The 25,891-nt window shown below is 40.2% G+C and overlaps 1 protein-coding gene across 1 annotated transcript in view; it reads left to right on the forward strand.

Moving 5' to 3' along the window:
• Nucleotides 1–25,891, forward strand: part of HMCN1 (hemicentin 1) — a 324,395-nt gene that overhangs the window by 197,896 nt on the left and 100,608 nt on the right. Inside the window, exons 39-47 of the mRNA XM_039483793.1 lie at nucleotides 3,173–3,324; nucleotides 4,649–4,772; nucleotides 8,466–8,641; nucleotides 8,986–9,082; nucleotides 12,100–12,222; nucleotides 13,317–13,478; nucleotides 20,073–20,354; nucleotides 22,185–22,352; nucleotides 25,533–25,646. Coding sequence (XP_039339727.1) covers nucleotides 3,173–3,324; nucleotides 4,649–4,772; nucleotides 8,466–8,641; nucleotides 8,986–9,082; nucleotides 12,100–12,222; nucleotides 13,317–13,478; nucleotides 20,073–20,354; nucleotides 22,185–22,352; nucleotides 25,533–25,646 — 1,398 coding nt within the window. The remainder of the gene's footprint in view (nucleotides 1–3,172; nucleotides 3,325–4,648; nucleotides 4,773–8,465; nucleotides 8,642–8,985; nucleotides 9,083–12,099; nucleotides 12,223–13,316; nucleotides 13,479–20,072; nucleotides 20,355–22,184; nucleotides 22,353–25,532; nucleotides 25,647–25,891) is intronic.

Here is a 25,891-nt window from a genome sequence, read left to right on the forward strand (position 1 = left end):
ATAGCGCTGCTCTTGCAGCGCTGGGGTGCCAGTGTAACAGTGATTAATCTTACTACGCTGTAACTGACCTCTGGAACCTTCCCATAATGCTTTTTAAGTAAAGATAATACTCTTTGTTTTGTTGTGATGCCTCTCTTTGTTTTGTTGTGAACTCGGGCTCCCGGAGCTGCTTATCTAAAAAACAAACACAGCTACTGTTTGCTCGAGCAGAGGCAGGCAGAGGGATCCCTTTGGAATGTTTGCTTGAGGAGAGAAGCAGCCCGGAGAGGGGGCAGGGGGGTCCGTTTTGGAGCAGCTGCTTATCTGGTCTGAAGGCTATTTGCATGTAGTGAATGAGAGAGGGGTGGGGGAAGGGGTCAAAACTTTTAAAATGATTGAAGGTTGGTGCTGTGTATCTTCAAGTCCTTAGAACTTGCAAGGCAGGGAGCTGACACGGTGTCAGCTCCAAAAATCCACTCACTCTGTCTCCCCCACGCTCCCTGTCACACTCCACCCCACCCCCCTCTTTTGAAAAGCATGTTGCAGCCACTTGAATGCTGGGATAGCTGCCCATAATGCACCACTCCCAACACCGCTGCAAATGCTGCAAATGTGGCCACACTGCAGCGCTGGTAGCTGTCAGTGTGGTCACGCTACAGCGCTTTCCCTACAAAGCTGTACGAAGACAGCTTTAACTCCCAGCGCTATACAGCTGCAAGTGTAGCCAAACCCTTTGTCAATTTTGATAGGAGAGAGCAGTTTAGCCAAATCTGTCAGAGACTTAAATGTTGCAGCTTCAGCAGTTTGAAAAGGTATGGGGTATTGTTTGTTGTAGATCATTTTGAACTCTACAACAGGTAATTATACAATAGAAAGAAAACAGAAGCTGATTCATAGTTCAGAGGTTTTAGAGGAAATTGTATTTGGTTGTATACAATTAAATGAAATTGTGAGTCTTTATAGTCACTAAAAACCTGATCAAAACCCCTCAGTCAGTTGGAGATTTTTCACTGATTTCAGTGGGCCTTGCATGCTAGTCCATAGCTCTAAGCCAAATTTTGCCTTCAGAATTTGTGCACACACAACATATTTCAGTGGGAGCCTTCCTTGCTAATCTGATGCCAGAATTTGGCACAATGGTATCAGGGTTGTATTATTCCACTGAGACGCACAAACAGTATGTAATTCCTTTTAATGTTAATTAACCAATAATGACCTTGGGCAGTGCCTTTCCTTGGTATTAATGACCATCTGAGAGAATTTGATGGCCCAAAACACAGCCAAAGGCAATTAACCCCACACAGTTATTAATTCCCAGGAAATGTTTGGTGCCAAGGTCATTATTTCTATTCGAAGCTAAAAATTAAAAAATAATTCCTAAACACATGGGCTTCTTTTTATGGATGATGGAGTTTCAGTTCAGTTTAATACCCTTTGGGTTAGCCAGCTAGATTAGAGCCACAGGATTTGTTTGCCATTCCAGATCAAAACATGTCACCCAGTACTGATTGTATCAAAGAAAGATGAAACTGTTCCTAATACACGTAGCCAGTTCAGTGTGTACCTAATGGGTCTGGGAAGAGAATCCGTTCTGACCTATCCAGTGATCAGTTTACACTGTGAAGCATGAGATCATAATACTATTCTTTTACCCTACATAAGTACGGTCATCATGTGTAAATTATTTCTCAATATTTCATTCAGTTTAAAGTGGAAGTTATGGACAATGAGGAGATAATGGACTCTAAAGGATTCATGGCAAAACACAGGAGAAGTTATATTGAGTTTAATGAACATATATTTATCTTATCTTGATTCTTATATCATGCCCATCACTGTAGTGTATGAGTATATTTCTCATCCCATTAATATCTCATTTTATTCAAATTCTGTTGTAAATACAGTATTTTGGTTACAGTAGCTACAGCATAAATTATCATTGCGTTCTCATTGTTTAGAAAACAATACTCCAATCTTAACATTGAAAGGAGTCATAGAACTATTTGTAGGTGCCAAATCTTTTGAATTCAAATAAAGTATATTCATATGATTTCATTGTCTGAAGATGTTTGTAGTTGTTTCTCACCATTATAAAACATTTGCAATTATCAAAGAACAATGGATGCTTGTTATGGCAAAGTGTATATAACTGCTTATCTTCCAGAATTTCTGGTTCTACTAGAGCTTATTTATAAGGCAGAATGAATAGTCTGCATCATGGTTTACCAGAAATTGTTCACTCATTACTATAATTGAGCAACTAGTTTGCCATGAATAATTAATCTGATTAACATACCCTCTTTTTCTATACATAGAACATCTGTGAGTAGATCATGACATTTTCTTCTTTCTATGTTAATCATGAAAGGTTCACTGCAAAAATTAAATTGTTATTACAGATACTGAATATTTAAGCTATGTTGCTTGGTTGTAATTGGTAAGATATGTCAAATGATACTGTTCTAATTTCCTGACTAGATGAGTCAGACATTTCCCACATGCACATTGAAATTCTATTTCTGCAAATACTCATGCATTTGACTTTGAATTGCACTGATACAAATATTTGTAGAATATAAAATTTCATTCACTTGAATGTTTGTGGAAAGCAAACATAAAGGAAAGGAACACTAGGATGGCCAAAGTAATTCATTTAAAAATTCAAGCAAGTGTCCCTTTAAATGCAGCCCTGCAAAATTCTACTCGGCCACTTACCTGAAGCAAGTAATTTATGATGAGTAGTTAAGATGTTTTTCATTATCATGTAAAAAATGGGCATGTAGATTTTGTAGGTGCCTGGACCTGTAAATGTTCATGTCAATTTCACAAGGTTGATTTACTATATTGCATATGCATTTGCTTCATTAGATTTAGATTACATTTTTTGCTTTAAACATTTTTGTAAACATTTGAGAGAACATTTTCAGATTTTATGTTATAATTTCTGGTTTTCATGGCTGCCCTCTGGGCTACGGGCCCAATCCTGCTCATCACACTCACACGAGTAGTACCACTGAAGTTATCTGACTACTTATGTAAGTAAAGAGAGCACGTTTTGGCACAGTGTGGACAAATGACAAACCATGTACTGCAGTTGCAGAAAGAAAAACTCTTTCCAAAAATAAGTGGCCCATTTAATTTTGTTCTGATTTATATTGCTCCATAGCTATTTCAAGTTTGTTCTGTTTTTCAGTCCCCCCATCAATTTCTGGCAGGAATGAGATGGTGGCTGTAGTCGTTAATAATCTAGTGAGGTTGGAATGTGAAGCCAGAGGTATCCCTACACCCATTCTGACTTGGCTGAAAGATGGTAGCCCTGTTTCCAGCTTTTCTGATGGACTCCAGGTAACTGATGCAAACCTTAGTACTTGTGGGTTTTTTGGTATCTTGACATGGGTACTTAAAACTACTTCATTTTAATGGAACTGGATTTTTACAGGGTTTTGCGTGAGGCATGTTGTGCCTTTCCTCTCAAGGTTACTGGTTCAAATCTAGCCTATGTTGGTAGGTATCAGAGGGGTAGCCATGTTAGTCTGGATCTGTAAAAGCAGCAAAGAATCCTGTGGCACCTTATAGACTAACAGTCGTTTTGCAGCATGAGCTTTCGTGGGTGAATACCCACTTCGTCGGATGCAACTACCTATGTTGGTAGTAACCATAAGTATGAAGATTGCTCACTGTGACCTTTATGAAATTGATTGGTGCTCTCAGTCAAGAGTTCATACCGCTAAAATTGACACTTCTCAGCGATCCCAAGGAATGAGTGAAAAAGGAAATTAAATTGTGCTGAAAATGTGGGGTGATTCACTGAGGTCAAGACTGAGCCACAATGGTCGGGCAATTTGGGGAAGTTTGCACTGAAAACCTGTCCTGTGGATAAATAGAGGCTGTCAACCTAGCACTTTTTCAGCAGTAGTAAATGCAAACAAAAATGTCCATTAAAGGAATTCAGGGAAATGTTAACCATGGATACAATGGCATGATGATAACTAGTAGGGTGACCAAACAACAAATGTGAAAAATCGGGACGGGGCTGGGGGGTAATAGGAGCCTATATAAGAAAAAGACCCCAAAATTGGGACTGTCCCTATAAAATCGGGACATCTGGTCACCCTAATAACTAGTAGCATTGTTATTAATAAAAATAATATATATAGCACCATATAGTAAAATTGCAAGTTACAAGTATGTGCTAAGGAAGGATTCCCATTGAGATAGCTAAGATAAGACACAAAATAATAGTTGGGGAAAAAGCAGTCTGGGGAGTTGGAGAAGAGAAGATAGGATGATTCCTGGAAGAAGTAGATTTTAAGGAGAGATTTGAAAGAGGGGAGAGAGGGAATGTGGTAGAAAATGGAGATTGTTCCAAGCAGAGAGGGAGGCAAAATAGGTGTGAAGCTGAGAGTGAGAGGCTAAAGCCCAGACCCTGAAAAGACTTACGAATACAAATAGCCCAGTTGGGGCCTGCATAAAGTTAAGCATGTGCTTCAGTCTTTGCAGGATCTGAATTGGGAGAAACACAGGGGAAAGGGAAAAGAGATGTAATAGGAGCATTTTTTTTCCGCTTCAAAATGAAAGATAATGGTTCTAACTCTGTTATACTGCAGTATATTACTAGAGAAACTAAGAAGTGTATAATGAACGTGTTCTTTCAACCTTTCTTTTACAGGTTCTCTCTGGGGGTCGTGTCTTGGCACTGACTAGCGCTCAGATCAGTGACACAGGAAAGTATATCTGTGTTGCAGTGAATGCTGCTGGGGAGAAACAAAGGGATATTGATCTCAGAGTTTACGGTGAGCATTCTGACAGCTTGCTTTAGTATGAACATTGAAATTGATGCCCAAACTGGTTTTTATCCATAACAAGGGTTCAACTCTTAGAGCTACTTTAAGGAAGGCTGGGCCTAATCGAATGTAAACTAGGAAAGAGACCAGATGCTGAGAAGGAATATATTCCTCTGTGTATCTACAAGACAAATATAGCAGAGGCAGGGCAGTGTGAGCTTCCTCCACACTTCCCCGCCAATGTTTCTCAGTCTTGAGCTGGTGGGACCTTCTCTAAGGGTCTCCACAACCCATTACTGGATGTACTTGTCCTCTCTGAGGTTACAGCAAAGGTGAGAGATTTCACCAGCTGTGAGAGAGGGTTCTATGCACTGTAGCGATGCATGCTTAAAAAGAGCATTGAAATAGAGGCTGGTCTGGATTAAACTCAGCTGCATGGCAGTCTTGAGTAGCTTTGAAGGCTGTCACCAAAAAGTAATATTATTGTTAATACTTAACTCCAGTAGGTAGAGTAATTAAGAAATGAGAAGGAGAGAATACTTTGGAATGTTAGTGGGGCCGAGATGGTTAGGGACTTGATACATACTTGGCCAAACTAGGAGTTCGAACAAGTTTGTTAACATATCCTGTAAAATAATTAGATTCATTTTAATCCTTTGTTCCTTCAGAAACAGATTCTCTGTTTTTTTAGTCCCTGCTTCTCAGTTTTGTGATGCAGTTTCCTTCCATAGTTCAAGTCACGTAGCTGAAAGGAGAAGTAATTGGTGAAAAATATTTGGAAATAAATTAGCTTTCTGCAGTAACAGGTCAGCTTTCAATGTTTAGTTCCACAAACTGTCGTGAAGAATCTAGGCCTTTTGTAAATTCTACAAAGAAAGTAAGATAAACAGATTTTTTTACAGTTATTATGTTTCTTATCCACAGAGACCAGACTTTCCCCCTAAATTATTTCCAAGCTGCGATATCAGCTGTTCTGTTTAGTACTTCCTGTGTTAAGAAAAGCAAGGCTATATTACGGGTTTTTTTTCTCATGATATTTTGAGAGCTGTATTGCTGGTGTATTGAGTACTACCTTGGGGCAGTTTTAATCTCATATGCACTAATTAAGAAAACATCTTTGTTTTGAAGAAGGTTTGTGGCATTTCTCCTAAAGTGGAAGAGGTAATACCTTTTATTGGACCAACTTACGCTGATGAAAGAGACGTGCTTTCGAGCTACACAGTGCTCTTCTTTGGGTCATTTTAGATATTTATCACAGACAATCCTAGTGTTTCCTTTTTCTCTCCCCCATATTTTGGGAATGTTAAGGTTGCACAGTTAAAAATAAAAGGAAATTGCAGCACCCTTTTATGTCACATTGCAGATGTGTGGTACAGAGCAGAAATAAAAACCCCATTAGACATGTGCAATGTAGCCAAGCAAATGTTGTTGTTAGGACCTCAACTTTTTTCAGTTCTTGATTTATTATTTTTTTGACTGCAGCTTAATGTTGTATTAATAAAGTTTTTATATTTAATTTGCCTCCTTTTAAAAATATAGCAGGAAAGGAAAGAAGGGTTGAAACAGCACACTATGTTGCTTTTTATGGACTGAAGAATATCCATGCAGTTAAGCTGTCTTAACTTTTTATGTCATTTCAAGATTTTATCAAGAATTTTACTTTCTGATGCACAGCTGACACTTTCAAAGCTGCCTACGGCTTTTGGAAGCCCAGTTCTGTCTGATCCCTCTCAAGTAGGTCTGAAAATCTCAGCCTACTATGGATAAGCACACACGTATGAAAGAACCCATACGGGTACTGTGCATCTGTGCAAGGGCAAATATTCAGACTTAACCAGGTGTGCACTCACAGTAGCCAGTTTTCAATCATTAAAAATATATGGAGATATACCTATCTCATAGAACTGGAAGGGACCCTGAAAGGTCATCGAGTCCAGTCCCCTGCCTTCACTAGCAGGACCAAGTACTGATTTTTGCCCCAGATCCCTAAGTGGCCCCCTTAAGGATTGAACTCACAACCCAGGATTTAGCAGGCCAATGCGGGCCTTCTCCAAATCCTTACTCACAAGAATCAGAGGTGTAGCCGTGTTAGTCTGGATCTGTAAAAGCAGCAAAGAGTCCTGTGGCACCTTATAGACTAACAGACGTATTGGAGCATGAGCTTTCACCCACGAAAGCTCATGCTCCAATACGTCTGTTAGTCTATAAGGTATCTCACATGAATAAGATCTATTCCTGTAAGTAAGGATCTGCAGGATTTGTCCCCCAATTAAAATCTAAATCTCTTTTCAGACTTGGTCCTGGATGTATTCCTCAGTGAGTATTACTTAAATGTCAAGTGCTAAGACAGTTGCTTTTTAGTAACCTGTGGTGCTGGTGGTGGGCGCGCGGGGCGGGGGTGGGAGGAACGACGACAATGACTTTTTTCCCATTTTTAAAATGAGGAAAAGTGTGCATGTTTTTTTACTCTTCTACCATTCCAAAATAGCTGATGAGCTTTCAGACTTCCCAAAAGTTTTCTCTGTGTAGAGGGGATTATTTTCCAGGAAGTTATTATACTTGTGTGAAAATGGCGGGGTAGAGGGAGGTGGGAATTGTCACAGAAGCTGTTACACGCATTTAATTATAGTGTTTGTTCTCAGCAAATGTAATAACTAGCTAGCAAATACCATACATAACAAACAGAGGATAACTGTGGAATGGTAGATTATGAACTAATGATGATTAAATTGTTAATTATCGTTCATTTGGCTGGAACAATAAACATTCATCCCACTCTGGGCAAAATTCTCCTCTCACTTCCCAAAGACCAGAATGTGTAGCAGATGATTTAAAATGAAGTTGGGCCATAGAGTTCCTCAACAACTTTCTATTGCTGATTTCCATTAATGGTTCCTTAAGGAACCTAACATGAAATAGGTTCAACATTAGTCATCACGGCACTGCAAGAAGCAGGTTAAGTCTGTCTTCTCTTTCCTCATCTCATTGCTCCTTATTCGAACCCTTTGAACCATAGTTGTTCCATGGTTCTAAATGTCTTCTGACTTTTCAGTCTGGGACTTAAAAACTTTTCTGTGGTTTTCATTTGCTAAATTATATTATTAACTATTTGCCTACTTGCCTTAGGCTTTGTCTACACTAGCACTTTTGTCGGCAAAACTTTTGTTGGTCAGAAGTGTGAAAAAAATGCACTCCAACCAACATAAGTTTCACCGACGAAAGCGCCAGTGTGGACAGTGCTATGTCGGCAGGAGAGTGCCTCCTGCTGACATAGTTACCACCTCTTGCTGTGGATGGTTTAATTATGCTGGCAGGAGAGCTCTCTCCCACTGGCATAGAGCGGCTACACAGGAGACATTATAACAGCACAGCTGCAGAGGTACAGCCGTGCTGCTGTAAGGTCCATAGTGAAGACATAGCCTTAGTTTATATCTTCATCTCCCTGCAAGCAGAATTTCACCATTTCTTTCCACTCAGAATTTCACTAACATATCTCTCGTGGTGAGAACTCTTTGTACACAATTGGGACAGTATCTCTGATACGTGATCGTAAACCAGCTGTTTCATTCCACACACAATGTGCCAAACTGGCTGATAACTGCTGTCTTATTTTTGTTAGGTGGGTGTACTAACTCCTCAGTGTGTCCTGTGAAAGTATGTGTTGGCCAGGGGGTTTATTCTTTGTTTTATGTGTTGTTTTAGTTCCACCAAACATTATGGGAGAAGAACAGAATGTGTCTGTGCTCATCAGCCAAGCAGTGGAGCTGCGCTGCCAGAGCAATGCCATTCCCCCACCCATGCTGACTTGGCTCAAAGATGGCCGACCTTTGCTGAAGAAACCAGGCCTCAGCATCTCTGAAGATGGAAGTGTATTGAAGGTAAAGCTCACTTCTGAGACTCCTGTAGCGCTTACTTCCTCGGCCACTTATCAATCATGAAGGCACTATTCTTTTTCCAGGCTACCAGCTACTTGAGAGGAGATCTTTACAGCATTAGTCCCATTGATACTAACATGAATAATGGATGAGTGCTATGGGGAGCACATGTTCCTGGGTTTTTAGGACAGTGTATCGTCCTTACTAAATTTATGTTTAAAGTTTTAGATTGACTGCTGTGAAAATAAACAACTTAATCCTAATAACATTTAATACATAATAGTCTATACACAAAATAACAACCTACTCATCAAAATGAGAGTCAAAAGGTTTAATTTTATTTTTAGATTGAAGAAGCTCAGGTTCAAGACACTGGACGTTACACTTGTGAAGCCACAAATGTTGCTGGGAAAACAGAAAAGAATTATAATGTCAATGTTTGGGGTAAGTCTATAATACTATACCAAGCCTGGGGACAAAACTCTAGTAAAGCTGTGAAGCATAATGCTGGAGCGCACTGTGTAGTTCATATGTAGTTCATTTCTGAGGTTGATCCTCTGCTGCCTATATAAATAAGCCATGCTTAGTGTTTCACCAGGAGCTTAGAAATTAACATGAGACTACCCAAATGTTACTTTCAGGCAAACCTAAAATGTATACCTACGCATTATGATACATGGAGTGAAGAGAGCAAAAGAATAGTTTTGCCCACATAAAAATATTAGGCCACATTTTCAGTACGACGTCAATTTGGCTTCTAAATTGATGAAATCAAATTTTTAGACACCCCACAATCTCAGATTTGCATGCATAAACTGTACATATCCACTATGGGTAGTTAGATATATAACTAACCAATTGGTTTACTCCAATGTCATATGGATTAAACCCACAATATTTCTGAGTTTTTGGGGTGTGCAATTTTGCAGTCTGAGAATCCAGATTACTCTCTCTCAGTTATATTTACTCTGCACAGTTTAACAGTTGTAAATAATAACAAAAGCTGTAGTAAAAAAAAAAAAAGGTCATGCTAGTAGACAGATATGAATCAGAAATCACACATGTTGCAGATATGTTGAGTGAGAAGGTGCTATTTTAGCATAGTCATTTTCTGACCGTAAATATACTTAAAAAAAAATCATTATCAGTTTATTCTGTCACCAGTCAGAAACAGTTATCTGATTGCAATTTTCTGGTATCAGTCCATCAGTGATTAGTATGACTGATTACTACTTTTTAGTATATTTATATAAAACAATGCCAAGTGAGTGAAACATGAATGGAATCCTAAACCATGGGATTTTAATGTGATAAATGACTTGGCTTAGAGACAATTGAACTGCTGATTCTGATTTATTATAAAGGTCTGAAAACTGTCCTGTTTAGGTGAAAATCACCTCAGTGCAGGGGGCCAGAACAAGGCCCAGGAACCATTTAAGTTCACATAAATCCTCAAAATAGAGTGTAAAGTGGGACTAAGAAGGGCATATATGCCTTGTGCTGGTCATTGATACTGGCTGAATTTCACCCATTATGGACAACAAAAAAATAACCTTAACAAAACTAAATAATTCCTTTATTCTGGTCATATATGTATCCAGTGCACATATTTTGAGCCTAATTTTTGGCTTCCTGTTAGCGACCTGCAAAGTTAGGTGCAATTACTTGTTCCCTCTTAAATGCAGTCATCAAAAGGGAGGCCAGGTTTTTTAAATCTGGCTCTATGTATAAAGCATGATACTCTAGGTAAATATTATATTTTCCTGAACCCTTATAAATCAGGATTTATTTGAAAAACAGATGATGTAAAATCTTAATTTAGACTGGCATTTATGTGGTGGTTGGGGGCTGTATTACAATGTGGATGATGCCTAGGATGTACCTAGTTTGTAAATAAATAGAAAACTTCTGTCTCCACACACTTTTCACGAGCAACACATCCACTCCCTGCATCTCCCACCTTACATCCAAATAGGGTGACCAGATATCCCCATTTTATAGAGACAGTCCTGATAATTGGGGCATTTTTTTATATGGGCTCCTATTACCCCCTACCCTCGTCCCAATTTTCCACACTTGCAATCTGGTCACCCTACATCCAACTCCAATTTTACAGCAGACTCACTGTTGCAAAAGATTCTTCTCTGGCATCAGCAGAGGGAGCTGGATTTGCCCCTTTTGTGCACAGAGAGCATTTTAATACCATTTTGAAAGAAGAGATAATTTTGTGTTCGTTAGCAGCATTGACTGGAAAAAGTTAATGGAAACCAAAAGTTGCCTGTAAAAGCCATCTGTGGTTAACTGTTTAGAATGAAATCCTTTGTTTACTCACTAGGAGCAGAAATGGTGCTTGCCATATTTTTGAGTGGTAAATACAGGAAATGTGTCTGTCTGATTATGTTCTGAGTACTAGTGAGATCCCCAGAGCTAACTCCAATTGCAGAAACTGTCAGAACACAGCCTGTGTACTAAAGATAATATTTGTCTCCTTGGAGACTGGCATAAGCTTAATGGTTTGAAGCAGAACAAATGAAACCAGATCTTGAAACCAGTATAATACTGTATAAAGCTTTACAGTTGCCAGTGTTGAAACTCATGCATCTGTTTCTGCTTAATAAAAAATTATGGGAATCAGAGGGCTAGAGTGTCAGACAGAAATGCTTTCCTATTTTCATCTGGTAGAAATGTGTTGGATAATCCATTCACTAGTGAGAGTCCCTTCTCCCACTTCAGCCTGAGGTCTCCACTGCTTCTCCTGGTCGATTTTCAAGGATTTACTATTGCATGTTAAGGAAAGTTGCCTCCCCAGCTCCAAGCAGGCCATTATCTCTTCTTTGGGAACTGACCCAAAATATTAAAAACTGTTGAAGATCAGAGTGAAAATGGATTGGCCCTTCTTTTCTGTGTTTCCTTTCCTGTTGCATAATAACTGAACAGGGGACACTCAATATTAGACCCAGCAAAAGGAAATCCTTCTTTGGGAAGCATGCAGACAATCAAGGACTTTGTGGCCATGGGAAGTAATCAAGATCTTGGCTGTGGTTGAATTTTAAAAGGGGCTGAGTAGCTTGCAGACTTACAGTATCAAAAGGTTCATAAGCTAAGATAATGAGTTGGGCAATCATTCAGGGTCAGATTCTGCCTGGCAGGTCTGTAAGGTAGGTAAAGGCACAGGAGCCTCCTCTTTTTGTGCAACCTGCATGAGAGCCAGTCAGAATTGCAGGGTATGTGCTCAGCAGTGGGCAGGAACTGCTCTGATTCCCCTGGAGGAGGGAGCCAGTCACCCAGAGGGAGTATGATGTACCCCACAAAGGGGTACTCCTCCAGGCAGTGGATGCAGTACCTGTGTCCGGCTCAATGCACAATGGTGTTCCATTTGCTTTTACCAGGTCTGACATTATCCCAGTGTTAGCAGGTCTCATTCTGGTTCACTGAGTGCATTTTTTGGTATTTGTTTTCAGTGCCACCAAGTATTTATGGCTCAGATGAACTCTCCCAACTGGCAGTAATTGAAGGAAGCCTTATCAGTTTGGTATGTGAATCCAGTGGTATTCCACCACCAAGCCTTACCTGGAAAAAGAACAGTGAGTTACCATTGTCAATAATTACAAAAGAAACTGTTAATTTTCTTCTTGCAATTTTCACCATTTTTCCCCTCAAACACTTTGGGAGGAATTTTCATAGGACCCTAAGGAAATTAAGGTGCTTAAGTGCCATTGAAATTCAGTGCTAATTTCAGTGGGATTTCCTTAGGCTCTGTTTACATGCCCAGCCTCAGCATGATGACAATCGTATCTAGGTACAGTTATTGCCATTTGTGATTTACTGAACTTTCCTTTACCCAGATCAATATTGAGAGGGATCTGTAAATCCTTGTGCTTCAGGGTATAAACTGATCACCAGCATATGTCCCCCTTATGATTTAATATTGCACAGTTAGGTGCATTCTGAATTTTTCCTCGCTACCCTTAAGCATTAACCAGTTGGAGACAGGATATCAGATAAGATAGAATCATTGTTCCAATATGGTAATTCCTATATTCTTAATCAGTCCCAGTGTTAAGTCTAGATGTGCCTTTCCCCCCTGTCTTATCTATTTATCTGTATATCTATGTTCTTTTTAGGGCGCTGTTCTTTGTGGTATCTGAATGCCTGAACCTAACTGAATTTGTAGGAATTGTAGGAAAAGAAATGTTTGTTATAAAACACTACTTTTACTTAATAGAATTTTCAGACAAGATTCAATTGTGGCAAATCCTTATTATGATGTGTTATCATTTAGTCGTTTTGTCATCTTATAGAAGCTAAAAAGGCAAATACAAGTAGTCTTATTACTGTATATTAAGGCCTAAATTTTCACACTCAGGTGCCTAAAATTAAATTAAAAAATTTCAACATTGAGAAAAACATTTGAAAGTGGCAACTTCATTTTCTGAGTACCCAGAGCTCACACTTCAAAAATCTCCTCCATAAACAAATGTATGATTTTCAAATGCACAAATCAGAGATAAGCATCCAAAGTTAGGCATCCAAGTTTGAAAACTTGGGTCTAAGCAACTTCTTTATTTTTATGAGTGGCAACTCTGGGCTCCGATTTTTCTAAAAAGAGCTGGTGGAATTTACTGAACAACCTCATTATCATTCTCTGTGTTTTTATCTGAAAGAATATCTCTTGCAGGTTCTCCATTGCCGGCTGACCCTACAGGAAGAGTCAGAGTGCTGTCTGGAGGCAGACAGTTGCAGATTTCAATTGCTGAAAAATCTGATGCTGCATCCTATATGTGTCTGGCTTCAAACATAGCTGGAAACACAAAGAAAGAATACAATTTGCAAGTTTATGGTAGGTCATATTCTCTATATGGTTATCGATCTGGAAAATCAATTACATTATGAAACCTTAATTAGTAAAGCTGTGTTAAGACTGTAAGGTTTTCAGAGAGTGACTTCCAGATGGAACAACAGCACAAGATCCTACTTGCTCAGCCAGAGTGAGGATTAATTTCTGGAGTCACCTGATAAACCTGCTGGCTATATACCATAAGGATATTGATTCAGATCTCAGCTGAAATAATATGTAAGGCACCCAGACAGTGAGTCCAGCCACCAGATGGGAAATTCCTGGAATTGGTTGAGTCTGTTCTGATATCTAACAGATACAGATGCAAAAGTGATTTTCACTTGAATTCATCCTGAAAATTACTTTCCGCTGTGATAACATTATATATAGGCTGTGTTTATTTAGGAGTATGTTTTGCATATGGTATAATACAGAAATGCTCTGATACACACTTATTACATATGTGTTATACAACAAATACATTATCTGTTATTGTAAATAGCAAAGGACACAATACTGAGACAGCCTAGAAAAAGGCAGCTAAGGAAAAATGATGAGAATAACTAAATACGGAAGTTTTTAGAAACCTTGCAGATATAGAATGCTTTTCAGCCTGAAAAATCCTGTAACATTTCAACAAATAGGGAGGAACTGGTTGAGAATTTGAAAGTGGAAGGCAGCTTAGGTGAAAGTAGTAATGAAATGGTAGAGTTCATGATTCTAAGGAATGGTAGGAGGGAAAGCAGCACAATAAAGATAATGGATTTCAAGAAGGCAGACTTCAGCAAACTCTGGGAGTAGGTAGGTAAGATCCCATGGGAAGTAAGTCTAAGAGGAAAAAACAGTTCAAGAAAGTTGGCAGTTTTTCAAAGAGATATTATTAAGGGCACGTGGGCAAACTATCCCTCTGCGTATCAAGTGGGGTCCTGTAGGGATCAGTTCTGCGTTCAGTTCTGTTCAATATCTTCATTAGTGATTTAGAAAATGGCATAGAAAGTACCCTTATAAAGTTTGCAGATGATACCAACCTGGCAGGGGTTAAAAGTGCTTTGGTGAATAGGATTAAAATTCAAAATGATCTGGACAAATTGGAGAAATGGTGTGAAGAAAATAGGATGAAATTCAATAAGGACAAATGTAAAGTACTCCACTGAGGAAGGAATAATCAGTTGCACACATCCAAAATGGGAAATGACTGAGTAGGAAGGAGTACAGCAGAAAGGGATCTGGGGATCATAGTGGATCGCAAACTAAATATGAGTCAACAGTGTAATACTGTTGCCAAAAAAGCAAACATCATTCTGGGATGCATTAGCAGGAGTGTTGTTAACAAGATGTGAGAAGTAATTCTTCAGTTCTGTTCCGTGCTTATTAGGCCTCAGCTGGAGTATTATGTCCAGTTCTGGGTGCCACATTTCAGGAAGGATGTGGACAAATTAGAGCGGATCCAGAGAATAACAAAAAAAATGATTAATGGTCTAGAAAACATGACTTATGAGGGGAGATTGAAGAAATTGGGTTTGTTTAGCCTGGAGAAGAGAAGACTGAGAGAGGACATGATAACAGTTTTCAAGTACATAAAAGGTTGTTAGAAGGAGGAGGGAGGTAAAATGTTCTCCTTAACCTCTGAGGATAGGACAAGAAGCAATGGGTTTAAATTGCAGCAAGAATGGTTTAGGTTGGACATTAGGAAAAGCTTCCTAACTGTTGTGGTAGTTGTGACCGTGGTCCCAGTGGGGGCCAGCTGTGGTCACTCAATTAGGGTGAACTGCAAAGAATGGGGCTGCCAAACCCCCAAAACGTGGTGGATATTCCAATACTTAGATTTACCAAGACTTCATAAAACAGTTACCTTAGTGGTTACTCAGATGTCCAAACAACACAGTTCCCTTAAAGTGATCCAGCCTCAGGCCTCCATCCAGGTACCTAAGTCAAATATGATGATTTCTGAAAATCTTATTTCATCATATAAAAGAAAAGGTTCTACTAATCTCAAAGGCTTGGACAGATTACCTCCCAGGTTATTGAATATCCAGATCTTACCCAAAAACATGCTACTGCCAATTCTTATTAACTAAACTAAAATTTATTAAAAAACAAGAGAGGGAGAGAGAGAGAATGGTTAAAAGATCAATATACATACAGACATGAGTTCAATTCATTGAGGTTTAGATTCACAGCAGAGATTGTAAAGAGTTCCTTTAGAATTTAGTTTGTAGGTTATAGTCCAATGTCCAAATATCATATTCAGGGCATACCAGCATAACTGGGACCTCAGTCTTCCAACTCAAACTTCCCCTGATGAAGTTTAAGCAGATCTGAGATGACAGAATCGGGACCCAAGGATCTTTTATACAATTTAATGTCCTCTTTGACAAGTTGGGAGTTCCTCTGGGAACAAAAGGTAATTAGGATGACTTTGAAGGAGGTCCATAACTGGAATTTAGCTATAGAATTAACATAAGGCAATTTGCTTGTTCCTCCACCATTCACAGATTATTTGCTATACATTTCAAAGAGAGATGAATACAGAGATATCCCATGTTTATAATTCATTTAAATGCTAGGATTTTTTTTGATCTCTGAATTATCAGACTATAGCATAGACAGGGACTGTTGATTACATTATCAACCCTACTCCTGCATATGTAAATACACAAAAACACAAACATTATCTTCCCATATATCTTTTGAGGGTTATTTATTTTTCAGGATGTTTAACCCTTTCTGGCCATGCATCACAGTAGTTAAGCACTGGAATAAATTGCCAAAGGAGGTTGTGGAATCTCCATCCCTGGAGATTTTTAAGAGCAGGTTAGACAAATACCTGTCAGGAATGGTTTAGATAATACTTAGTCCTTCCATGAGTGCAGGGGACTAGGCTAGATGACCTTTTGTGGTCCCTTGCAGTCCTATAATTCTATGTTTATAGAGTGGTTTGGGATCCTTACTCACAGGCAGGAATCACCACTGAAATGTAGCTCCCTTTAAATTGAAATGTACCTACAGCAGCTCAATACAACTATTTGGGACTGGAACTGAATAAGAATGAAGCAGCCACTTGAAACTGTGGGGTGAATATTAAGTCATTAAAATGCAATTAATACTTTAACTGGAATTTAGCCAAAATATTGGGATTAATACTTGTATTCTTGTGAAAAAGGCCATTGACCACAAGTGGTAAAGACATTTTTACATGCTTATGTTTTTTCACATCTTAGCTTCAGTAGCACAGTGTCTCCTGACACCAAGCATTATCTGAGTACCAACTCAGAAGACAGAGTGCAACCTACTGAATTGCCAGCACCACTTTCTGCAGCAGTGAGGTGTTTCTTGGTGATCTCCCTTTTAAGTACTTCACTCAGGTTTAGTTTAGTTCTCAGTTTTTATTTATTTAAAAGCCTGATGTTTTAAACAAATCTTAGGAGGCTTTAGGAATATCGATTTTAACCCCTTTTAAACGGCTTTCTGTACTTTCTGAACTAACATTTAAATGGCTTCCGGTTCTTTAATCATCTTAGGTTAGTTATCGGATTAGGGTTAGTGTGGCACCACTGACTATCCGCTCTCGCAGATGACACCGATGCACAGTGCACCACTCTGGACTCTGGCCCGAACTTCAGGTGAAGGACAGCCTGGTTGCCCGAACACTGGCTTTCAGAAAGCCCCGCGAACTTTGGAATGCGGCGCCGATGGAGCTCGCGCAGCAAAAAGAGTCCCGCATGGAGAAAATGCAGTCCAAATCGTGTAAAAAAGATGAGGCGCATGAATCCCGGATGACAGATCTTAGTGAGGATCTCCAGCAGAAAATAAAAAGACAGAGCTCCAGAAGAAAAGACTCAGCGCTGAAAAGCGGAACAGCACTCAGACAGAAAAATGGGGCGCCATAAAAAACAACCAGCGTGGGCGCTCATGGACTGGACTGCTGAAGGCTCATGGACTGGAGGACTGGAGCTCCCCACTTGCTCTGCAATCCAAAAAATTATGCTTCTCAAAAGTGGTCAAAGCAAGGCTTGGCAATCCCCAGGCCACCCCCACCCACACCCACCCCCACCCCCACTCCCCCTGGCTTTAGTGCCACCCCTATCTTTACTGAATGCTCTTGAGGTGAATAGTGCAGCAGTCAACTGGGCGCGAGCACAGCCTTGCTCACACCACATGGCCCCCCCAAGCATGAAAAACTCATCCTCATCAATATTGATGATCTCATATCATCATCAAGCTCCATCATCATCATCAATCTCAGATCATCGCTGATGGGAAAAAAAAGCTGATGATCCAAACTCCAAATCAACCTATTGGCTTCATTTGCACCTTGGCAATCTAATTGCTGTCATAATATTGGCACTGGTTTTCTGTAACCATCCTGGAGCCCCCACCCCCTCCCACCATCCCAAGATTAGCCTCAGCAAGGAAAAAGAGTGGGCCTGGACTGCTGGCATGTGTGCTGGACTCTGCTGCACTCTCACTCTGCATCTGCTCCTCAGCTTCTCGTCTACACTCAGCTCAGCTGTCACACTCTTCCACTAGGCAGTTTCATATTCAGTCTCATTGTGCTTATTCCTCAACACACAGCCACATACAGCATCACAAGGGGGACAAAGCAACGGGAGCACAGAAAGGGGGGTTACAACAGGGTTCAGGGGGTGGTTGGGACTGGGAGCACCTGTACAGATAACATCTTCTCTCTGCTCTCTGGTTCACACTGCTTCTGGTTCTCTGGACACTGGTTCTATTGTTAGCAGATGTCTATTCTAGCTTTATATATTTCTATTTTGATACTATTATATTTCTATCCCATTATTCTATCCGTTCTATCTATCCTTTTAAAAATCTTCCAAACAGAATCATCAGCAAAAATAGCAGAACAAGCGCGAAGCAGGGACTCAGCAACTGCAGCGTGACAAAATCGGGACTGCAAAGATGGAAAAAAGGACTGAATGGACAGCCAGGAGGAGACTCTCTAGCAATTTCCTGCAGCCCACAAGCTCTCATCATTTCTGGCTGCAAATCAAAAACAGGTCAAACACAGTGCAGGGCCCTCACCCACCCCCACCCCACCCCCCCACCCACCCCACCCACCCCCCCCCAACTCTTTTACTGACCACTCTTCTCTGACTCTGTCTTCTCACTCTTTTACTGCATGCTGCAGATACTGAGCATCACCAGCACAAGTTGCCCAGCACCCTCATGTCCTCACCTTCCATGGGCTGATGAAACAAAATCCTCTCATCAGCATCATGCTGATATCCATGAAAATGATGAAATGATGGATCAATGATCCATGATCAAGCATCTGAAAAAAGGACAAGGACCTGGCCCTAACCGCTGGCAACCGTCCTATTTTTAATGGTGGATGGATGATGGATGGATGGCAACATCATACCATCATCTCATCAGCCTCCCAGGGCTGAAGCCCCATCCCCCCTTCAGTAAAGAAAATATCAGTGATGCTGGGCTGGGATTGGGATGCTGGGGATGTCTCCTACACTGTCATGTCCTGTGCTACCTTCCTGCAGCTGCAGCAGCTGGAGCTGCATTTCTCATTTGCACTAGTCTGTCTGTGTGTCTCATTCTTACTTATTTCTTCATTATTTATTAATTCATCACACACAAGGACACAAATGACAAGGCTGAAAAGGAAGGAAAAAGAAGGGCACATACACAGGTGGGCATACAGATAGCATAGCATACAGATAACTTCTAATTTCAACAGCTCAGACACACAGCTCAGGTTCAGCACACTATCTAGCCTAGCACAGCAGCAGCACAGATTCTTTTTGATAGAAAGGAGGGGGATTGACTCAGGAGTCATTTAATTTTGCTTTGGCCTGGCTTTTGATTCCAGGGGCAGCATAAACAACAGCCAATGGTACAAAATGGTGAAGGTGCAAATATTGGCTCAACTCTCTTTGCTTGCACACCTTTTTGATTGACCAGGGGCACAGGCAACAAATGGTAAAAAACTGGTAGCCACATCATCCTATCTCAGTTTTGGATGGTGGAAGTGGGTTTATGGATGGCTGCATAGTACATCTGCTGCTCTGCTGCAAAAAAAAAAAATGCTGCTGTAGCGCTGCTGAATCGCCTCTGTCGCGGCTGTATACACATACTCACGAGCGGTGAGCGGCAAAACAAGCAACATAGTTGCCCATGGCCTGGCATCTGCCAGGGCTGCCAGGGCAAAAAAAAAATGCGTTGCTTGCCGTTGCTTTCCCGTGACGGTGAGTGATTACCCAGAACCACCACACCACAATGATTTTTGCCCCCATTTGGGATCTCTCACGGGGGGAGTTCAAGGGGGGGGGAGGGGGCGGGAACTATGGGGGGATAGCTAGGGAATAGCTACCCACAGTGCAACGCAAACCAGAAAAATCGACCGAGGCCGGACCATGCACACCACACACGATTTAATGTGTTGTGGCGGTGGCGCTTTTTTTATTTTATAAAATCTGTTTTACAAAACCGGTTTATGCAAATTCGGAATAGTCCCGTAGTGTAGACGTACCCTCATTCTTATGTGTAAGAATCAGTGCACATTCTGAACCTCAGCTTCTTATGCTAAAGTTTTACATTTTGTTTCCTTTTCTTTAATAGTTCGCCCAACTATACTGAACAGTGGGAACCACCCGTTTGAAGTTGTTGTAACCCGAGGGAATAATGTTTCACTGGAGTGCAAAGTACAGGGTAACCCACAGCCAGCAATAACCTGGATGAAAGATGGTCGTACCCTTGTCAACGGGAGGGGAATAGAAATACTGAATGATGGATATCTTCTTCAGCTGAAGAACGCCCAAGTGTCTGACACTGGCCGCTACGTGTGTGTGGCTGTAAATGTGGCAGGACTGACTGACAGGAAATATGATTTAAACATTCATGGTGAGTAGGAGAGATGAATGGAGCAGGCAATATAGACACAGATATGTTTTCAGGTTTAGCTGGGGGAAGTAAGAAAACAGTTGTCATAATGATGTAGATGTTCCATTTGTGCCTATCACATGCTCTAGGCACATTACATAGATTAAAGCACAAATGTTATTTTAAAAAACAAAACAAATACAAATCTTCTAACCCCTAAACACAGCCCTCCTAAAATCAAACCAACCCCAGTCTCCATCCCAACTTCATCCTAAAGGAAAACCTGGGAAAATAGCCAGGTCTTCTGGAGCATCCTGAAGATAATCAAATCTGGGCTCAGATCCTCTAAGATAGGAAATGAGTGAGAAACCAAGAAAACTCTGCTGCTCGTCCTCACCTGATAAAACTAGGTGGATGTTAGCTTGGATGCACTGAAGAATCACAGCTGCTAAGGTATTGCATGAGGATAGAGACAGTTTCTCAAGTAGTCAGGATGCAAACCAGTTAGGACTTTACAGGTTAAAACCAAACCTTAAACTTCATCCAGAAATCAGCTGGCAGCCTATGCAAGTTATGGAGCACAAGTGTGCATGTGCACCCAGAAAGAAGGAACAATTAATGAGCAGGCACTAGCTGCAATATCAGAATGGTTTCATTTATAGCCCCAGGTAGAGTATATTTCAGTAATCTAACTTCAGTGGCATGGATTACAATGTGAGTACCTGCATTTAAAAGAAAAGCCATGGTATGTGATTTCAAAAATCAGTGTGTCCAGTCAGATTCAGAACGGGACTTTATCTACACTCTGGCTATCCTTCCTGTTTCATCAGACACAGGTTATTTGACTACCGGGTTAGGGTAGCTACTGTATCACTGGATGAAGATGACTGATTGTCATTACTAACATGGTTTGTTTGACAAGTATTCTGCCACAGATCCCTCTGAAACACGAAGGTTTATGAACATCTTGAGATAACGGGAGCCATGCAGCCCATCTCCAATTCTAAAGTCTTCCTATAAAATGAGAAAGAGAAATGGCAACTAGAGAAGAAAGGGAGAGAAAGAGAGAAGAAAAGATAGAAATTAAGTTGAAAATGAAGAAAATATGTTTATTTCTGTAATTATTAAAAAAGAGAGGTGATAATTACACTGGGGTTCTTTCTAGTTGGAAGCCTCTGGGGTGGCAAATTTTCTTTTTTTACTTCTAACATTTCTCTTATTTTATTATTAAACTTGGATGTATCGAAGAGAAAATTGTAAACTTAATATGCTCGCGGACTCAGATCTGTTCCTAAGCCTGAATTTCCTGTATGGAAGTGTGAAATGTGGAACCATGCAAAACATCGAATTATTCCTCTTCCTAACAATGAAAAACCGAGAAGAGATTTACTATTGTTATTTAAATCCCTGAAAGGGGGGTGTTAGATCATATTTTTGTTTTTTCTATTAGAAAAAGTACAGTATTCTCGCAGTCTGACACAATTTTTCTTACATGGACATAGCAAGCAAAATGTAATATTGTGTACTAACTATGATTCTGAACCCATAAAAGGATCTAAGGGGATTGATAGAATCAGGTCCTAGATGTTTATATCTTCTACCTTTGTGACATGATGTCTCAGTAATATGAAGACTGAAAATGTTAAACTGATGGTAATTTGCTACTATGTAACTAGAATAGAAAAATGAAGTTACACTGCAACTGTGCAGTCCCATACTGGTCAGGATGGTTTTAGCTGCAGTGAATTAATTTGTTAGTTTAAAGAATGTGGTGTGTCTTACCTAGAAGTAATCTTAGTTATTTTTGTTCAGTGTTATCAGGTGTGTTTTTTCCTGTGTTTTGCTTTGTAGTCCCTCCAAGTGTGGTAGGTGACCTGGAAGTGCCTGAAAACATCAGCACTGTGGAGAAAAATCCTGTCACTCTGATTTGTGAAGCATCTGGAATTCCCCTGCCATCAATAACATGGCTCAAGAATGGAAGGCCTATGCCCTTGAATAGCTCTGTGAGAATTCTGTCAGGTACAGTTGAGAGTCTGATATACTAACAACACAAGCAGAAATAGGAACTCTTGCTGAGTGCTTGTCCATTAAATAAAGACACACATAGCTTAGAGTCAGATTGGCTGCAGCATTTATTAAATAGCCAGTTGAACCAAATCTGAACCAAGCAGAAAGTTCTTACCAAATTTCATTTAGAGCTATGCTAACTTGTGCAGATCTGAGAATCTCAGAGCTGCTGCAGTGCATGGTTTGCAGCCCAGTATCCAATGGTGTGCAAGAGCTAGCATCTACAAGTGAGATCCCACTCTGGGATTTGGCAACCTGTTGATTGGTCCAACCTGGTAAGGGCCTATGCATAGGAACATTTATCTCCAGAGCCATTTCAAATGGTAACAGCTTACCTTACGGATGCTGATAGGTGTGAGGCTCTCAGTGTGCATGTGCACCATGAAGTCAGTTCACTTAATCAAGCTTTTACCTCTGGATCATACTTTTTGTGGTTTTGTGGTTTTTTTGGCAAGGACTCACTAACTGATCATAAAACAGAATGAAAACCCAAATAATAAGAGAACTTTTCCTTGAATATATGTGGTTCTGCAGTGACTCTAAATACCAGAATCAGAGGAAAACCTGCTTGTGTGCCCTTGGATTTAAAGTTGTAAATTCCTTTTTAACCTCAAAGCCAATCAGATCTAATCCTAGAGCAAACACAGAACAAGAAATTAAGATGGTTTGATAAGACAGAGCACCTTCTGATAAAAGCCAAAAAAGACAGCCCTTGGGCAGACCATACAGCAGGTCATCAATATTGAAAGGAAGTACAGGCTTTGGAGTGCCTAACCTATAGCCAGGCTTATGGGGAAACATGTCCCTTCCCAAGGCAGAGAGCTGGGAAAAAGCTTGTTGCATCTAGAGAAGCCCCATTACACTAAGGCAGGAGAAATGTCCCAGGCAATCAATGCTTATGACTTTGGACTCTGCCACTGGCCGATCTGATTGGCCAGACATCTGAGTGATAGCTGCAGGTGCAATTGGGATCTTTGACTTCTAACTTCAGTCTGCTGGGGCCACCTAGAAAGGCCTGGCCTTTATACTTTTTTTCTGAGGGGAGGATTGACACAGGAGTCTCCTAAGTGAGAGGACTGTGATTTCCATTCCAATGAACCACATAGCTCCAAGACTACAAAGAGGGGAGAGAGCAGCCTCCTGCATAACTGACACCTGCAGTGTTACTCTGCATGTGATTGCTGTTTGGTAACTTCATATTTAAAATATATAATTGACTTAGCAGCTCTGAAGCTAACAAAGGGATATATGGACCCAATTGGAAACACTTTGAAGTTGATGAGAGTCTTTGCATAGACTTGAGTTGGCTTTGGCTCAGGCCCTTTACAACATTCAAGTATTAAGGAATGACCTGTGCAAGGTTTGGCAGCTGAGTGTGGCTGGGAGAAATTGATAAAAGTTAGGATGCTTCTCTTAAGTTGGGTCTGCAAAACTGGACTGGAAATATAATGAGAAGTGAGTTTCATGAAGTTTCTAGTTCTTCTGGTTGGGCCAGATGCATTACCCAAAGACAGCCCCTCTCTTGGGATTTCAGCCCCTCTGTTCTCAAACTTGCCCAGAACTTGGAAGAGGAGCATGAACATGGAAAAATAATGGAAAACAAACAGAACCTTGTCAGAAGTTCAAAATAGTTTAAAACTTGAATCTGGAGATATGGAGGATATTTTATTTTATCTGAAATAATTTTCCCATCTCTACACTTGAACATAAAAGGTTAGTCCTATTTCCAGTTGTATGTTCCCTTTCTTATCCACAGTATGTATGAAAAAGGGTTTGAGTGTCTGGTTATTATGTGACATAAACCTTATTTTTTGGTCTGATGTTGGCTTTCTGTTGTATGGATGATATTGCCATCAGCTCAAACAACCTCTTTTGAGATCAGTTGTTTCCATTCTGTCCATTGATTGCTTCAACCCACTCTGATGTCACTAACTCCACAGTGCTCAGTCACTGCTGAGCTCAGAGAGATGAGCCATGGAAAGTCCTCAAGTTATCCTTGAATGTTGGTGAAGGGGGAAACTAACAACAACCCCCTGCTTTGTTTTCTTGTGAACTTTACATGCTGTTGTGTAATCACTCAGGAAATCTGCAGAGAGTGGTGGTGAATTCTGTTTTTTTTTGTTTTTATGGACCTTAGAGTTGGAGTTTTCTTTGTTTTTGCTTGTGAAGATGCTGAGGGAAGAATCCCTAAATTAATATCTTAAAATTGTTCACCCTTTAACTCTGCCAAAGCAATTCAGTTCTGTAGATCAAACACATACTTTGTGTGGCAGGGGATCAAAAACTGATTGAGCGGCCCACACACTGCTTAAATTCACTCTGAATCCTCCTCTGTTTGTCTATGGTTTTTCCCATATGGTTCCTTTAAAAAACATGTTAAAAACCATCACATCACATCTTCATGAAGATAGATAATAGCTGTAGGAAATGGAAGAGCTTTTAGTAAGTTTTAGTATAAGTATGATGGGGGCAAACCCTGCCAGCAAAGCTGTGCAACTTTTGCTGTGCAAGTGTGGGGAGGACAAGATTCGACGGAAGACACACAACCCTCTGCAGATGTTTGCTCAGTACACTGCTCAGAGGGTGTTGATGGAGGAGAAGCAATCAACTTAAGAAATTACCTTTTGCCTACTAAAATTGTTGCCTACTTTTATGGATAATACCTAAAAATAATATTAGAATTAGAATATATTAGAGGACATTTAAAAAAATTCTCTTCTTAATTTATCCATTTGATAGCACCTTGTGTTTAGTACATTTGTTTTCCATGTGTAGCCAGTGAGTTGTACACCAAAGCACTTATATAGGTGATAGTCCCACTGACTCCAATGGGAATAGTCACATGATCAAAGTTAAGCACAGGCGTAAATACTTTGCTGGATTAAGGTCTGATCCTGCCCCAGTGTAATCAATGGGAGTTTTGCCAATGATTTCAAAGGAAGCAGAATTGAGCCCAGTCAGTTTCTACTGTTAGAGAGTCTTTTATATAGCATCAGGAGATAAATTATTTTTAAACGTGATTGTAAAATCACAAAAATGGTTTGGATGCATTCATTGTGGGATTTTTGGCATCCTTTATTTGTTTGGGAGGCTATTTTAATACCTGTATATTCTTCTGGCTTTTCTCTTTAGGGGGTAGGACCCTGCGTTTAATGCAAACTAAAGTGGAAGATGCTGGTCAATATACCTGTATAGCAACCAATGCTGCAGGAGAAGCAAGGAAACATTTTGGCCTTTCAGTTTTAGGTAAGTATATGATTTTAATGAAAGTAGATAAAGTATCATACTGTATGTTTCACCAGCATATATATTCAAGTTTATACATAGTTCCTCTTAGGGCTTGTCTAGATGAACAGTTAGCGCATAGCAAGCTGGATGTGTATCTACAGTGCACTAGTGTGCCATGCACTGTCCATGTAGACCCTCCTACCATGCACTAAAAGTTCCCTAGAGCACTTTCATCTACTCTGCTTTGAAAAAATTCCCTAGTG

This window comes from Mauremys reevesii, linkage group 8 (genome assembly GCF_016161935.1).
Source record: "Mauremys reevesii isolate NIE-2019 linkage group 8, ASM1616193v1, whole genome shotgun sequence".
Classification (NCBI taxonomy): domain Eukaryota; kingdom Metazoa; phylum Chordata; order Testudines; family Geoemydidae; genus Mauremys; species Mauremys reevesii.